Below are 17,903 nucleotides of genomic sequence, written 5' to 3' on the forward strand. Positions count from 1 at the left end.
CTCTAACACAACACAGCAAAAGATAAAATACTGTGGAGACATAATGCTACATGCAAAACTGAAGTATTCTTATATCATAGTATCATAATATATGTACAGTATATGTGAAAAGGGTGAGTGGGGTGCAACTCTTACCTCAACAACAGGTTGTGGTAAGACTCCTATCTCCTTGCAGCTACCACTGGGGGTCCTGGCTGGTGTGGCACTGGACGAGCTGGTGCTGAGTAGGACCTGAGCCTGAACAGGCTGCTGCCTCTCTGGACTTTTCCCAGTTGGAGAAACATGGCTGGCTGAACCAGACAGGGGGGCACACTGGTAAAGGGGAGTGTTTGGTGTGATGCTATCCGTTTCCTGCCTTGTTCCAGGTGTACTGGTGGAGGACCTGGCACTGCTTGATGGCTTGGTACTCATGGTTGACTCTGGCGGCAGCTGTCTGCCCGGAGGGCTGGAAGTTGGGGGATGATGGGTGACATTTGATATTGGGGAACGTCCACTTCCAGTTCCCTCCTCGAAGAGTGCGTGGAACTGTGGGAGTGGAGGAAGGGGCGAGTCCGAGATGTCGGAGACCTGTGGCTGGTGAGGTGACACCAGTGTGGAGGGCTCGGAGGATCGGGTCTGAGATAGAATGGAGGCCTGCTGGGCGGACTCAGCGAGGGCCAGGGCCAACATGCGGGCAGCGTTTTTAGGAGGGGGAGGTGGAGGGGCAGAGAGGAGGGCCATGGAGCTGAGGGAACCAGGGGAGGGGTCCTTTGGAGAGTCCAGAGCTATGACTCCTGGGAAGGGGACAAAAACAAACAAACATGGGATCTGGAGTTGAAGAACGAATAAGCGAGAGAGCAGCAGGTGAAGAAAAAGAAATGACAGAATACAGGCAGTTTTCAAGGTTCTTCAATAGTAGGAAAGAGATGGAAAAGTTAGCGTGGTGCTAGGACATCATGTGACAAGATTTCTTTGAGCTGGAATCCATGCAAGGCGTTAAAGGCATGCACCTGGGAAACTAAGAACTAAGAAAGAAAATAGGCATCTGTTTTAATGGCATATTTAAACAAAAAGTCCCTGTGTCTAGATCAGAGGTTGCATTCGACTTTCTTGTGGCATTTTTGACAAACAGGGTTGTAAAAATAATCTATTATTCATCACTGTAATTTTAATTAAATTGTATGATAATGAGACATAGCCTATTTACTATCAGTTAATAAAAAAAAAACAATCTATCACAATCCTATAATAAGAAGCGTCTGTGAGTGTGTGTGTGTGAATGAGTGAGTGAGTGAGCAGAATTGTGTTCGGCCACAGCTATGCCATTTTACGTGCGACTGCTCTGAGTCTTTCAGGAAGTATCATAAAACAACATGATCACAAGAGAGAAACACGTTAAAAACAAATGTATTAATTAACAGACTGTCATTGCTGCACCTACCTTGGCGCTCTTGGTTGCTGGCTGCAGGTGTTTGCTGTATGCCATCTTCTCCCCTCTGCTCTCGACTATCCACGCTGTCAAAGGCAGCAAGCTTACAGTGCAGCTCCATTTGGAAGGCTTCGCTCAGCGATGGCTCGGCTGCCCTGAGCAGCACACTGCCCATCAGGGGAGGAGAGTCCCGGGGTAAACCATGTCGTCTCATCAGGGGAGGAGAGTCCCGCGGTAAACCATGATGTCCCATCAGGGGAGGAGAGTCCCGGGCTAAACCATGGGGAGGCAAAACCTGCCCTGCTGTGTTCCTGTCAGGCATCTCTGTGCAAAAAGTGGCCAGTGGAGCCAAACTGGTGGACTTCCCACATGTAATAGGTGACACAGCCTGCGTGGGTTTATCAGAGTATGAATAGGAGGTGGTCAGCCTCTTGCTCTCTCTTTCCACCTTCTCTCCAGCAGCTGGGCTGAGGTCTGCGGACAACAAGGGGCAGGGCAGTTTGCCCGGGAAGGAGGGAGAGATGAGCTCAGAGCCACTGGCCTTGCCAACAACACTGCCAGAGCTCCTCTTCAAGGTGGAGACCTCAGCCCCCGCCGGTGAGTCATCCAGGGGGAAGGAGTAGGAGGTGCACTGGAAAGACATGGGGTCGAAGTCCAGGGAGGCCATCCCGATGTCTGGCGGGCTGAGGTCCACGTCTTCGCCGGCCGAGCGGGGTGGGGAGATCAGGGCGGGCACACAGATGGGCCCGTCATCTCCGTCGCTGTCCTCCGTGGCGTCCAGGTTATCGTAGGAGTTGCAGTGCTGCCGGCTGTCCAGCAGCTCGCCGTTGAAGGAGGCTGACAGGGCGTCGCTGCTGGAGCGCGGCCGCCGAGGACGGTACACCTTCGACTCACCTGCAGGGGTGAAGCTCAATATTATCACAAACAAATCCCTTGGGACACTGTGCATATGAGTAGGTCACATGAGTAGCTGTGTTGTAATCCTACTGGGTTTCTAGTCCTCATGAAGAGAACAAGCCAGCGTGGGTTCAGCTAGAAGGAAAGAGTGCCGTGTCCCTTTCAGCATTACCGTGTGCTCCCCTGCCCCGATTGTGACTGGCTCACTGAAGATTTGGTCACAGTTTAGGATTCATTTTAAACAGAAACAGGCCCTGCCTTCCCTGCCTCTCTGGGATACAACTTACAAGGCTTGGTCGAGGAAAGGGTTAACTTGTGTCAAAGATTTATTTAAAGATGGCATCTTTGTTTCCTTCCAGAGGTTAAAGAGGGATTATGACATTCCAGAAACACATCTTTTTAAATATCTACAGGTCCGTAGCTTCGTCAAAAAACACTCTCCCTGCTTCCCATCTTCTCCACCTGATAGCTGGATAGACGAGTGTATACTTTTCGATCCACTAGGCAGAGGCCTTATATCCAGATTATATAGTATGATTTAAATGGTAGCTTCGCCCACCCTTGATCATCTGAAGGAGTTATGGGAGCAAGATTTCACAAATGAAATCTCAGATTTTACAAATGAAATCTCAGATTTTACCTGGCAGTCAGCGATAGGGATGATTCACTCAACATCTATTTGCATCCGACATGGATTATTGCAATTCAAATTGTTACACAGACTTCCTTTATCAAAAAGTAGGCTTGCCAGGATGTACCCCAGCTTGGACCCGACATGTTCTAGGTGTAAACAGGCCCCAGCCACTCTATATCACATGTTCTGGTCGTGCTTGTCTCTGGTCCCTTTTTGGTCCTCCATCTTTGAAACATTTTCCTACATCTGCGGGAAGGACATTGATCCAGACCCTGCCATTGCCATTTTTTGAGTAGCACCTGATGGAGTTACAGTCGCTGGTGCTCAAGCTGAGGCTTTAGCTTTCTCATCGCGTCTGGCCCGACGATCAATTTTAACACATTGACTGCCAGCCGTTTTTTTCTTGCTGTAGGTAGCTTCTGCCAAGCCGTTTTTTGAGGATTGTGGCTCATTTTACAAGCGCCGAGGATTATTTTCTGCTTGGAGTTTGTGAACATACAATATCTCAAAAGTACTAATAGAATGTGTACTTTCTCTGTCTAAAAGAGTTAGTTTGTAGAGTTAGTAGTTATGTAAGCATTAGCAGTTGAATACAGCATGGTTTTAGCATCAGAAAAAATATTCAGAGATAAACGGCTTTTTGTGAAATTCGATAGAACTGTCACTTTAACCATTCATTTTTGGCTCTCTCTCTCTCTCTCTCTCTCTCCCCCTCTCGCTCTCTCTCTCTCTCCCTTCCCCTCGCTCTCCCTCCCTCTCTCTCTCTCTCTCTCTCTCCCTCCCTCTCGCTCTCCCTCCCTCTCTCTCTCTCTCCCTCCCTCTCGGGAGGGAGACGCACTAGGTTTAATCCTAGTGAGAGGGGGAGAGGGAGAGAGAGAGAGAGAGAGAGAGAGGGAGGGAGGGAGAGAGAGAGAGCGAGAGAGAGCGAGAGAGAGAGAGGGAGAGAGCGAGAGGCAGAGTTGCTTCAACTCCTCCCTCTTCTTGGCTGCAGCGGCCGTCACAGTCTCAGTGCTTTTGCTGCTGTCCTGTGCCTGCCTGCAGGCTGCTGTTTGAGGAAGTCGGCATGGACTCGCTCGCTTCTTGGGAGTTTTGGTTGAGAGAAGCTTTTGCGATTCTGGTCATATTTATGCTGCGTGTTTCAAAGTGTGTTCCACCTGTAATGTATTATGTAAATTTGCAATCCCGCATCGCCAGCAATCAGCGCGAAAACGAGAGCGTTTTCCCCCAACCATTTTCATGAGAATGTAATACTGTAAAATCGCCTCGCCATTTCCTTGAATGGCTTGCTCCCTTTTTCTTTGATTTCGCTCGTCTGGGGGAGCACTGTCAACACTTAGTGGGTCGGTAAAATAGATTATACACATTCAATACCTCCAATAATTGTATAGGAGACGTAAAAGGGATTGATCAACGCCCCACCGTCAAAAAAAAAAAAAACGATTTTTTTGACGAGTACACTCGTCGCTGGCAGTTAACAGCTGGATTGTGTTTGACGAGTACACTCGTCGCTGGCAATCAAGGTGTTAATGAGCTGGAAATCAGCTGCCCCTCCATCTCACGCATGTTGGGTCAGAGATGTTATGGCACATCTCAAATTGGAGAAACTGAAATACACTATACGTGGTTCGACTCAGAAATATCTTAGAGTGTGGGGTCCATTTCTGGATTACTTTGATCAAAAATACCTCTCTCCTCCCAATACTGCCTAATTGAGATTCAGAGATTCAAGTGTTGGCTTTTGCCACAAGTGATTGCCGGAGAACATATCCTCAGCACTTAGCATATCCCCTGCAAATTGTATTGTAATTGTTTGTAGTATTTATTTACCGTATTTTATTATTATTATTATTATTATTTTGAGTCTTGGGTGTCTGTGTCTCTTGTATTATTATTATTATGTTTTGTCTTATTTTAGTGCTTCATGCCTTGCTTTTCCTTATGTCTCTGTATATGTAGTATGTTTGAAATGAAAAACCCAATAAACAAATTTGAATAATAATAGGTGTGTTGTAAAAATTGCACAAAATACAAAACATTACCTTCAACATTGTGTAGAGAGGTTAGTGACTCTTCACTCTTGGCTGATCTTAATGTTCCCGTGTCTGCTCTGCCTCCTGGAACATGACAACAAAAAGCATTTGCATTTAGTCTGATGATTTGTCAAATAAGGTATCCAGTCAACTTAAAGCAGCTACGAGCAAGATTTTCGATTGTTATTAAACAGTATAATTATAATATTGATGCATCACATCGATCACATCTTACCTATAATAGTAGCTGAGACCAAAGCCGTGTGAATCGGAGATTGCTCTCTTGATGATTATAGAGTCTGTGTCCGTCTACCGGCGGGCCGGATAAACCCGGAAGTGAAACGAAACGGTTTACTACAGCTGCCTGCCTTCAACCGATTCGCTCTGCCTAGCAACAGACCATAAACACGGAGAACGCCATGCAGGGGCTTGCTACTCTCGCGAACATCTCTCGTTATATTCTAACAGTTTGTTTGGAAGTAATTTTGTTATTTTGTGGTTATGGCCGAAATGGCTGCCGCAAACCATTTCATTTCACTTCCTGATCTGCCCCAGCCGCAGACAGACTAATCGTCAAGACAACACTGGCCGATTCACTCGGGGTTCAAGCGAGACTACTCGGCGTTGGTCTCGTCTACTATTAGAGGTAAGATGTGATGCATCGATATTAAATTTAGACTGTTTAATAACAATCGAAAATCTTGCTCGTAGCTGCTTTAACTGGCATGTCACAAGATGACGGGTAGCGTGCCCAGCAGAAAACTGTATTCCTTTCAGTTGTTGATGGAGGACTTACCAGCTAGAGCCATGAGCTCCTTGGGCTCGCTGGGGTTGCGGTGCAGCTTGCGTTTGGACACGGCGGAAGACTTGCCCAGGTTGAAGAAGGAGCGCCAACTACCCACAGGAGACTTCTTGGATTTAATGGGAGGTCTTTTCCTGTGTTTGAAGAGTAGAAGTGGACAAGCAGGTAGGGTAGGGATGGGGGGGGGGGGGGGGGGGTGGTACTTGTAATTAGTAATTGTACTTGGACAATTCCCCCTGCTGTTCCGGTCGTTGCTTCACCCCCTCTGTCGATCTAGGGATTGTTGTAGACTAGCACATGCTTCCTTCGATACATGTGCAGTCGCTAGCTGCTTCTTCACCTGACAGTGAGGAGTTTCACTGGCAGGACGTAGCGCAAGGGAGCATCACGCTATTCCCCCAGTTGCCCTACCCCCGAACAGGCACCGAACAGGCACTAGCAGCGATGCTGTTATCTGCTGGAAAATGTTGCTGTTAAGTGCACTAAAACTTATTTATTTTACTCATAAAAGTATTTTTTACAGTTTAGTTTTTTGATGACATATTATTTACCGTAGTTGATTTATCCATTTATTTAAAACTGCCCTGCTCACTAAATACTGGCATCAGCCATTGTAAAACCCAAATCGGTCGACGACTAATCACAATGCAACATTTGCAGTCTTAGAAGTGAGAGAGGCCACACCACAAATAGACTTGGGATCCCTCCACTTCTGCAGTACGCAGTTGGAGCCAGATTAAAGCCAATAATGTCATCAAATGACATGACAGGAAGAGGAGTGACCAACCTCTCGGTGGGGAACTCGATGACGGTGTGGAACTTGCCCTGCAGGGCGGCGGGACCTTCGCCCACCTCTATGTACTTGCTGTCTTCAGTGACGGGCGAGTTGATCTGAGCCTGAGTCCTGGCCTGGGCCTCCTCCAGACTCAGCAGCTTTGTGGAGGGGGAGGAAACCAGCAGGGACTTAGGCCGCGACAGTGAGTTGTGACCTGGTGATGTAGACGGAGGTACAGCATAACGATTAAAATGGTTGGAAGGAGCAGTGGCTAGCAAGATGACAATGTAGAAGAAAGCTTTCTGTTATGAATGAAAAAAGTGAAATCTTTACTAGAAAAGAAAATGATGTGAAGCGTATACCTGCTCCCTCTCGTATGAGTGAGCTGAGTTTGGTGCTGAAAAGTACATCCACGTGGTTCAGAATGAACTCCACCACCACCGACTGGATGCGCACTTCCATGAAGGCTGCCGTGCCACTGAAGCACGCCGACTCAATCTGTTTGGACCTGAGAGGGCAAAGGTTTAACTTTGATTAGAATCTACCACTTGAATTTGTTTAAGTTATTTGGTTATATTTAGAGTTACAGATCTTTCTAAAATCCATTATTTTTGGCTCCAGATTAGCTCCATTTGACCTTCACTTGATCAGTGTCCAATATTGTGGCTCTTCTGTTTTTGGCAAGTTGTTCTTGAATTTATTAAAGACAGTTATGGAAAACTTAAAATCTAATTCAGAGAACTGTTGGATGTAAATGTACACTATAATGAAAAATAAGATAATAAAAAAATCTATGCAAGACTACAATGCTTGTGCAAACTAAATGGAAAGATCTACTACTATGTCCGTATAAACAGACATTTTATGGAGTGGGCTATTAAGGATGCACGACAATATTGGCACATCATCGGTATCGGCCGATAAAAACTTTAAAATTAAATATCAACATCGGCCCAAAACCAACATGTCTGTCGTCTCGTAAAATGATGCTTTAATCATGCCCAAATTCTTGCATAACAAAAAAAGAGGCATGTTTTACATAACCTACGGTAAGTTGAAGTAGTTTTATTATTTTGCCCAGTGAATGCACTGTGTACATTTGGAAAAGCATTGTATTTATATCCGCCAGTGGGCCATCACAATAAGAGGAGGCATAATAATATGGTAATTCCATTAGAGAGACTTGATGATCTCTGAAATTAGGTGGGGGGGAAATGCGTGCATATATTGGTATCGGCATCGAAGTCCAGATGGAGTTATTGGTGAATCGAGTCCGAGTCGAGACCAAGACCGGGGGGGAGTTGAGCGGGTCGAGACCGAGACCGCAATGCTACAAGTCCATTTCGAGACCAATACCATACCATAGCAATGTGCTATCCAAGGCTACCATTGTATTTATTCACTAAAATAGCATATTAGTCAGTTTAGTCAGTTTATATAGACTAAGTCTGCACCTTGACCTTTTGATTTGAACCTTTGAACAAGTCTAATATGCACTTAGATTGTATTGACTGAATTTAATTTATATTGATCTGACACCTATAATATTCCTTTGTGGTGTTGGATACATTGTAATCAGGGATCTTGCTTTATCACTGTCATGTTGTCTTGTTTCTTGTATTGTTTTTGGATGTGTACAAAGTACAGCTTGTTTGCAGTATTCATGCCTTAAAGGGGGACTAACCCCCTAGATATGTATCAGAACAGTGATTTGAAAATACCTATGGAAAAAACCAAGAAATGACATATGCTCTTGTCTATACTGGACTCTTTGGCTGTGTTAAAGTCAAGATTCTTTTTCGGAAATCGACGCCTTTACAGTTTGCCTACTGCCTCAAAAATAATTTATTTGATAGGGGCAATATCTTTATAAATATCAACAACTAGCCAACGCTGTTGGTCTGTATGGAAACAGAAAATCTGAAAATGGTTGAAAGTTATATCAATTTGGTAATTCAGTGGCGAACTAGAAATTTAATTATTTTTCTGCATGTATCTCTATGGCAGGGTGTCAAATTACGTTACGAGAGCAAAGTGACATGGGCTCGTTAACAGCAGCACACCCACAATAGGACAAACCTCTCGCTCTGGGGTAACACAATGCGAGATTTCTCCACGTAATTCCCTCGTCTAACTAGAGATAAACCGCGCAATGAAATCCGTTTTTAATTTGCGTTTTGGGGCTTTTCGTGATTCTTGTTAAAAGTTACTGCAGCGCAGCCGGGCAGTGTCAGACCTCCATGTGAAGAGGTCCGCCCGCGCGTCCCCGCTGCCTGAGCACACAGCAGCTCGTGCTCGCGCTCTAAAAGGCAGGGTGCCTACGAGCTGCTGCGTGGCCGGTAGAAAGGGCTCCAGACTCGGTGTGATACTCCTCTAACAGCATTTGAGCTTATTCAGGTAAGATATTTATAATGTAATGACACATTCAGCGATAAACTGTCTACAATAAAGACATATGTCAAATATGACAACGTGGTGTTCAGTATTTTAAGAGCACAGGAGCTACTTGCCTGATCAAATCCATTCCGCATAGCAAAACACACACACAGCGAGTCAACCCCCCCCCCCCCCCAGTCCCCAGTCGCTCTGCTCTGCTGACATTTCGTGAAAAGTTGGCGTTGCTTGTACACAGTGACGTTATTATAGTAGCCGATGTGTTTAGACCAGCTTTGTCACGTTGTCACGTCGTAGTATAGCGTTATATTTTACATGTGCGCTAAACTGCGACGCTATTTGTTTGCGGAAATATCAGACTGCTCTCTCTGCTCTCAGAGCACAGAGAGCCCAGCTGCGGCCGCGCGCCCCCGGAGCTTGAGGCTCGTCCATGAGGTTACAGTACGACTCTCTCCTGCCCGCTCCCACCTGCCTGGGCTTGAGACAGTGCTTCCAACTCGGACTGATAATATAAACATCATCATTCGAGCTTATCCAGGTAAGATATTAATAAAGTAGTGACACATTCAGCGGGAAACTAACTATAATTAAGACATGTGCCAACTTTGACGACGTTTGGTTCAGTATTTTAAGAGCAAACTTCAATAAGAATAGGCTTGGAGTTCTGAGGAGCCGAAAGGGTACAGGGGGGGTAGGGGAGTGTTGGGGATATTTTTACCAGATGAAGCGCTTGGTTGTAAGACAAGCTTCCCCAGGTTCTTTCACCAAGATCTTTAACCCACTCAGACCACAGATAGACAGACTCGAGTTCTCAGTTTTACTTGCAAGCAAGGAGACAGTGTCGAGCGGCTCTCTGCACGACTCCAAGACACTTCTGCTCTCCATGCTCCGTGCTCAGTCTTTTATTTACTATAACTCGTGGTTTACACATGAAGCAACATGAAGAAATGATCCTCCCAGTTCCTGTTTATCAGATAGTACACGTATGCATAATTTCAACACACATCAACAACGGTTGGACTGAACGCTGACTGCGCAAGCTGTTATTCTGCAACTTTAGATGAAGACTTCCTCATTTTAAAGCACAGCAAACACAAGTGAACATCCTTTTTACATAGGTCATCTCATTTTGACAGAGACACACACATGACTGTTCCATTCCTGCACAAGTTGTAAAATATATAGGTCACAGTGCAGTAAACCGTTCAGTCAGCAGAGTGGCAGAAAACAGCCAACAGATAAAACATGATTAAGCAAATATGAAAAACACTTCTTCAAACCCTAACAATCCCTACTTTTTTTTCATTTTTACCTTATACATTTGTTTCTCTCATATTCAGATGCAGGTTAACTTGTTATTCACATTTTCTAACCTCATCGTCATTTATAAAACATAAGTACTTGGCTTTACAGTTTGGTTTGATCGTTGGGACGTGTGTAATCTTCTTGTACTGCTTCCACTTGCTGCAACATGACATATTGTACAAATGCATTTGACACCAGCCGGGTTGTCAAAACTTTAACACCTGAAATGCAACAAGCCATAAATATGCACATCACGATAATTACACACAGGACAATGATTCCTCCTCTGATCAGCCTCTGGACCCAGCTGCCCGACCACAACCAGCTGAACCAGTCATAGGTAGTACCAGCATGGTCTGCGGTCATGGCTTTCTGCAGAGCCAGCAGTCGGTCCATCGCAGCAGTCATATTCGGGGAATGTACTTCATCAGTAATGTATGTACAACAAGTTGTATTCAATAGCACACAGGTCCCTCCTGAAGCAGCTGTGAGCAAGTCTAAGGCCATTCGGTTTTGCATCACCATAGTGCGTAGTGCGCTAATTTCACGATTCTGGGCATTTTCAATTATTATGGACGCATTCATAAACACGCCCAGGCGGTAATCAACAGTCTCGAGTCTTAACATGTTCTTGGCCACTCCTACCCAAGGGAACAGAGCTAGCATGACTTTGGTACCCTGATTCCAATGCTTAAATTCAGCTGGAACATCTGTCCCATAGATCGAATCATGTGGTTTGAACTGGGGCACCTCCCTCTTCCTGCGCAGACCAGTCGGGGTTCCAGTTTTGCTCTCGGTCCCCAGGAAGAAGGTGTGGTCTGATACAAAAATGGGTGTGCACATCCCTGTCCAATTTGCAGGTAACACAGGATATGCATTAGCTCCACACAGCCACCAGCCCCCCATCACCCAAAATGTGCCGTTTGATGCCGCATCAGACTGTACTGGGGCGCCTTCCCCTTGCGTAAGGGCACGGTTATCCACACAGTCTGAAAAGGAAAGGTTTCCCACGGGAATAGACCCAATTGTCTGCTGGTAACACATAGCGTGTCTACCTACTTTCCCTTCCATAATCACTCTCTGGGGGCGCATTCTTCCTTTTTGGGGACGAATGGTCAGGTTAAAGTTTACCCAAAACTCTAAATCACATACTCCCTTCTTTAAGCCTGTGCTATAGGGGTCTGTGTCATTGACTATGATGCGGTAGGATTGGTAACCTACCCCTGCCATGCTGGCAAAACACTTAGCCTGCGCCTTGCTCATAGCTCTCCCATAGAGAGTAACCTGGTCAGATGAGAGAGGCATTTTTGAACACACATAGCAATCATTTTTATCAAAGCTCTTTGCTAATTTATGCACATAAGCGTACCACTTATTTCTAAATCTTGGTTGTGCGTTATCTTCTTCTTCTGGGCTCCACGGGTCTTGTCGGTATGTCCACCTCTTGTCTCTGTCCGGTAGTGGACTGTCACTTGTCAGTCTGATAATCATCAGTGTTACTGCGACTGCGAACAGTCCAATCAGTGCCCTTCCAAACATCTAAGTGCTAGTGGCTCAGCTGTTTTCTTCACCGAATTGAGACTAGCACTTCACTAGAAGGCCACCCTTTGTAGTCGGACTTCCTGCCACTAACCGTCGGTTGTCTGGAAAGGTATCACCTTTTTGCAATGTGTCTGATGAATCCACGTGTCTCTTTCAGCGATCTTCAGGGCAGTCGGAGTGGTCAGCAGGACTTTGTAGGGGCCGATCCAACGTGGACTGAACCAGCTCTTTCGCTTGATCTCTTTGATGAGGACTTCGTCACCTGGGTCCACACCAGTGTCCTGTAGGGCAGAAGAAATCTCTGGCAATTTATTTGCACGAGCCACTACAGTGTTTTTAAAGAGTTTGCACATCCAGTCTGCCAATGTGTTCTCAGACTCCGCCTCATCTGTTTCTCTGACGTCATCTACTATAGGCAGTCTAAACTGTCTTCCTTTTACGATTTCAAACGGTGACAAGCCCTGTTGTGTGGGTGTGATTCTCATGTACATTTCCACTAAGGAAATACAGTCTACCCATGGTCTTCCTGTCTGTTCCATGGCTTTCCTAAGTCTTAGCTTTATTGTACCGTTAGTCCTCTCGACCAATCCGGCGCTCTGGGGGTGGTAAGCACAATGGTGTTTCAGTTGGATGTCTAAATGTTTTGACATCTGTGAAACTATCTCATTCACAAAATGTGTCCCATTGTCGCTGTATATTTTCTCTGGGATTCCATGGTTTGGTATTATAACTTTGCAGATAGCTTTCGCTACTGTAATGGCGTCAGCATTCTTGGCTGGGATTATTTCAACCCATTTAGAGAAAGGACATATCAGGACTAAACAATACTTATATCCTTGGCATGGATTTAGTTGAATAAAATCCATATGTAAATATTGCCACGGAAATGATGCTGCAGGGAACTTTCCTCTCGCAGGTCTCTCATTTCCCTGTGAATTATGTCTACAACATATCATACATGATCTACAAAATTGTTTTGAAAATTTTGTGTAGTTATATGTGTAGAAGTGTTTGCCTATGGTCTCTACCATGCCCCCTGTTGACACGTGGCAAGGACCATGTGTCAAAATAGCCGCAGTCTGATAGAGGCTCATAGGCAAAACCCATTTGTCTTGTATTCTGTAGAGGCCATCTTCATCTAGTTGTGCTTTGTCTGCTAACCATTTCACTCTTTCTCTTTCAGGTGCGTTTTGCTGCATGTCTCTCAAGACCTCAATCGGGATAGGTTCTGTGGGTTCCTGTTGTTGTACAAGGATGTGAAACCCATATCTGCCGACCGCAGCTTCTTTTGCTACTCTGATGTCTCTCTGTCTCCTTTTCTCTTCTTCCTCTTCTCTCACTTTCTGCTCATCTTCCCTTGCTTTCTCCATTATTATTCTCATCGCCTCGTAAGGGGATGAGTTTGTCTCCTCATCTGCACCAATCGAAACTGATGCAGCCACTGTACTACGTATCTTTTTTTTCTCTTTCTCCACTTCTCTTTTGTCTGCCTGTTCAACCCAGATGGCTGCACATTTTATCTGGGCTCCTAACTTTGCTCTTGCTTTTCCCTTCTTGCATGCTGCTGTGGCCACCAGTGTAGCCATTAAGTCATCACATTGCTCTTTTCCTAACTTTCCTTCAAACTTGTATTTGTCCCACCATTTTTTGCAATAGATCGTACTGCCAGGGCTAAACATAGCCATGAACTTTACATCGCCAGGCATTTCAGATTTCCCTTGCCCACTTCCCATAATTGCTTTTACTCAATGTGTTCTTACTAGACTACTTGTTTTTCAGAACCTAAGTTCCTAATTCACCACTTAGTGCGCTCCAATCGACCGCAGAGTTTCTGTTATCACCGCTTAGGTTTCCGCTCTGCGCGTTGGTTCACACTTGGCAACAAGTATCACACAGTCACTTCATTCACCACAAGTACTTTCACTTCTCTTATTTTAACCTCCTCTCCTGGGAGAACTATAGTTTTCTTTCACAAACCTCCTTTAGGTGGAGAAACCTTATATTTACCGTGTATCTTTGGTCTGTGGTTAGATCTGGATTCCCGTCAATCGTTCCTGAAGAGAAGAAGGTTGGACAGGTCTAATTCACCGGCCTGGCCACGAATTCACGTCCCAGGACTTTTTCAGGATCGGCTATGGACCCCGGCTGTCGACAGACTTCGGTGCGTCGTCCCTCCCTCTCTCCTGGTCAACGATGTTGGGATCCGGCTCGAAGGACCAATATGTTGGGGATATTTTTACCAGATGAAGCGCTTGGTTGTAAGACAAGCTTCCCCAGGTTCTTTCACCAAGATCTTTAACCCACTCAGACCACAGATAGACAGACTCGAGTTCTCAGTTTTACTTGCAAGCAAGGAGACAGTGTCGAGCGGCTCTCTGCACGACTCCAAGACACTTCTGCTCTCCATGCTCCGTGCTCAGTCTTTTATTTACTATAACTCGTGGTTTACACATGAAGCAACATGAAGAAATGATCCTCCCAGTTCCTGTTTATCAGATAGTACACGTATGCATAATTTCAACACACATCAACAACGGTTGGACTGAACGCTGACTGCGCAAGCTGTTATTCTGCAACTTTAGATGAAGACTTCCTCATTTTAAAGCACAGCAAACACAAGTGAACATCCTTTTTACATAGGTCATCTCATTTTGACAGAGACACACACATGACTGTTCCATTCCTGCACAAGTTGTAAAATATATAGGTCACAGTGCAGTAAACCGTTCAGTCAGCAGAGTGGCAGAAAACAGCCAACAGATAAAACATGATTAAGCAAATATGAAAAACACTTCTTCAAACCCTAACAGGGAGTAATTATCTTGAAATCCCATAGTCTTTGGGGACAACCTGACGTCAGGTTGTACCAAATCTCCCATTCATTTGAGAAAAAAAAAAAGCAGTGTTCGACCCTTAGAGGGCGCTTATGCCAGTTATGCTGCTGAAAAATGATACAAATGGTAAAATGGCAACAGTTTGGTGTCAAATGTGGAAATTCTGACCAGAATTCTTCACACATCACCCCCAAAGTCATATATATTGGTTAAAAGCTGAAAAAAGTCAGAGTGATATTCACTTCCGAGACCGAGTCGAGTCGGAGTCATATTGACGCCAAGTCCAAGACGAGACCAATACAGTCAAAAATCGGTCTTGAGTACTTCAGCTCTGCCAATACAGTGCATCCCTAGTAAGAGGATATTATCTTACCTCAGCAGGTTGGGAGCCCAGACAATGGCCAGGTTCTTGCTGTGCATGTTGGTGATGTAGCTGAATGTAGCCAAATGGGAGAGATGTCTCATGAGGAACTCCAGAGTCCTAGGAATCAAATATTCATTAATTCATTCAGCTTTTAGTGGCTTCCAGTAGTGATCTGCAGACTAATCATTGATGGAGCTGCTGCTTCTCCAGACCATAGATATTTAACTAACCGCTAAAATTACAATCAGAATTTTCACTTCAAAATTAGCATTAGGTAGGTAGTCACTCGCAAAGGACAGAAAAACCAATTAACCATCATCAGATTGCTCACGTTAACTCATTGAGTGCCAAGGACGAGTATGTTCGTCAATTCAGATACTAACGTAGAGTGCCAAGGACGAGTATGTTCGTCAATTGCGTTTTTTGACGGTGGGACGTGGATCAAAGCCTCAGGCATCTCCTGTACAAATATTGTAGCTATTGAAGGTGTATAACCTATTTTACGGACTCATTAGGTGGCGACAGTGCTCTCCAGATTAGAGAAAGGTCCGGAAAACAGCAGGAAAAAGCCCCGTGATGAAAGAGAAACCGCTCATGCTGCAGCCAGAGCCATATAGATTGCTCTGTCTGCAGCTGACGTTGGCTGCGAACAGCAGTCAATCCGCGCCCACAACTGAGCCCCTCTGCCTCTGTCTGCATAGTTTCTCCACACGATTAGCCGCCAGAAAGGCAGCACCCGACGCCGAAGGGCCAAACCTTTCCCTGCAGTCCGGTTTGGCATTTCCGTGTCGCGCTGGGAGCCGGCGCACAAAAACGGAGCGCTCCGAAAATAGACTGGGTGCGTGTTAGGCTGTGTGTTAGTGTGGGGAGGAGTTTGCAGCTGGGGGGGGGGGGGGGGGGGGGGGGGGGGGGCACGCAGGGCACCACACAACTACACCACGTCACTACATCAGAAAATATTAGCTTCAGACTCAGTGAATGTGCTTGAAATGCTTCATTTCACAAAAGGCGGAATAACCCAGCTTCTAATTTGAAACGTGTCTTTTTGCTCAAAACAACCTATCTTCTCCGGCTCATAACTAAAGAACGGAAAATGGTATCAATAAACTTTTTTTTGCAGATGATAGAAGAGAGTCTCATCGTTCTTTGTGCCTGTTCGGTGTTTACATAGCAATATCACACAATATTCTGTGGGCCTCGAGAAATCACTGAAAACGCTCTGAAACTCTGGCACTGGGAGCGTCCGTTCTCCAAAAGTGGCTGGCACTCAATGAGTTAACACTATCAGAGTCAGACACAACTGATGTAATGTTATGTGGCTTCAGTCTTTGGATAACAATCAATACACGATTAATCTAAATTTCAGAGATAATGATAAACTTTTTACATCATTTTTATATTATAAAGTTTTGTGTGTGACCATCTGCTGGCATTTCCCGTTGCCGCCAAAGGAGGGCAGTGTGCCTCCACACTGACCTGTAATGCGGCGGAGGAAGCTGCTGGATGACATCATGGATTTTGATGAGTCGTTCCTCGTCTGTCGCTGCCGATACAGCGTCCTTCAGGATGAGAAGTTGAAGAGAGAGAGAGAGAAAGAGAGAGAGAGAGAAAGAGAGAGAAAGAGGGGGGACAGACAGTGGGATCTATCAGTGTCTCCTCTCTGTCTCTTTCTCCCCCCATATTCAACAAACATTTACTCCATCTTCAGGGATGGCTCTGTTGTGCTTGGAGAAGTTTTTCACTCCCAGCCACACGGAGAGCAGTTTGCTGTATTGCTAATGACAGGGTGCGTCGAGTACAATGCTATTATTTTAAGGGCGTCTATGCCTATTAGTGGTTGAAGAAACTCAGCATGAAGAGTGAATCTCAACTCTTTTCATATGAAGGACCCCTGATTTAGTTCACATTAGAGCCATGGACCCCCATTTGATGACATTTTGTCACTTGGAAGTTGGGACCCAAATCTAGAATATTTTCATTGTTAGACATGATTCTGTCCAAAATGCTAGGACTATCTGTATTGTACATAGAGTGACAACAGAGAAACTATGATCAAAACATTCTTCTCTAGTGTCTCTAGTCATTCTTCTACATTCTCTAATGGTGTTATCCTATTGTAAATTAAATAACGGTGAAATTTAACAATTCATCGATTTTCTGGGGACCCACTGGAACTCCCTCAAGGTCTCCGGAGCCCACGTTGAGAACCACTGCCTTAGAATACCTATAGATAAAGAGGAGTCAAATGGAGAATTTGGACAGAATACCATCAAAAACGCATAATCAGTGTCTTTTGGGGTTAACAAATGTCCTTGGGGCATTATGAAGCACTGAAACTCAAAACAACCTCAAAATGACAGTGACTTCATACTTAGTCGAATGTCTTACACTCACACGTTAGTGTAAGAAAGTGGGGTATGTGTGTGTGAGAGAGAGGGCTAAAGTGTGAGTGTGCAGCAGGAGTCGGTGGTCGTGCCCAGGCTTTACTTACAGAGAATTTCTCATAGAGCTGGTAGGTGAGCAGCGGGTTGGGCAGCTCCCTGAAGTACAGCTTGCACAGCGAACTAACACAGTGGATGTCCTGGATGTACACATCTTTGGTCAGGTCGGGGATCTGCTCTGAGTCAAACTCATGCCTGAAGACAGAGAGAGAGAAGATTAAAGTATTGGTATATCCATAGACTATGAAAATAACTCATGTCTGAAGAGAGAGAGAAGATTAAAGTATTGGTATATCCATAGACTATGAAAATAACTCATGCCTGAAGAGAGAGAAGATGAAAGGATTGGTATATCCATAAACCGTATCAAAATAACTCATGTCTGAAGAGAGAGAGAGGATTAAGTATTGGTATATCCATAGACTATGAAAATAACTCATGCCTGAAGAGAGAGAAGATGAAAGTATTGGTATATCC

At 45.1% G+C, this 17,903-nt stretch overlaps 1 protein-coding gene across 2 annotated transcripts in view; it reads right to left on the reverse strand.

Moving 5' to 3' along the window:
- arhgap32b (Rho GTPase activating protein 32b) overlaps positions 1 to 17,903 on the reverse strand; it is a 63,287-nt gene that overhangs the window by 3,647 nt on the left and 41,737 nt on the right. For both annotated transcript variants that reach the window (XM_083644827.1, XM_083644828.1), the window contains 9 exons: positions 17,477 to 17,621; positions 16,462 to 16,544; positions 14,995 to 15,102; positions 6,909 to 7,054; positions 6,559 to 6,760; positions 5,766 to 5,905; positions 4,979 to 5,053; positions 1,421 to 2,302; positions 136 to 773 (listed from right to left, as the gene is read on the reverse strand). In XM_083644827.1, the coding sequence (XP_083500953.1) occupies positions 136 to 773; positions 1,421 to 2,302; positions 4,979 to 5,053; positions 5,766 to 5,905; positions 6,559 to 6,760; positions 6,909 to 7,054; positions 14,995 to 15,102; positions 16,462 to 16,544; positions 17,477 to 17,621 (2,419 nt within the window). The remainder of the gene's footprint in view (positions 1 to 135; positions 774 to 1,420; positions 2,303 to 4,978; positions 5,054 to 5,765; positions 5,906 to 6,558; positions 6,761 to 6,908; positions 7,055 to 14,994; positions 15,103 to 16,461; positions 16,545 to 17,476; positions 17,622 to 17,903) is intronic.

The sequence above is a fragment of the Poromitra crassiceps genome (genome assembly GCF_964638095.1).
Source record: "Poromitra crassiceps genome assembly, chromosome: 1".
NCBI lineage: Eukaryota > Metazoa > Chordata > Actinopteri > Beryciformes > Melamphaidae > Poromitra > Poromitra crassiceps.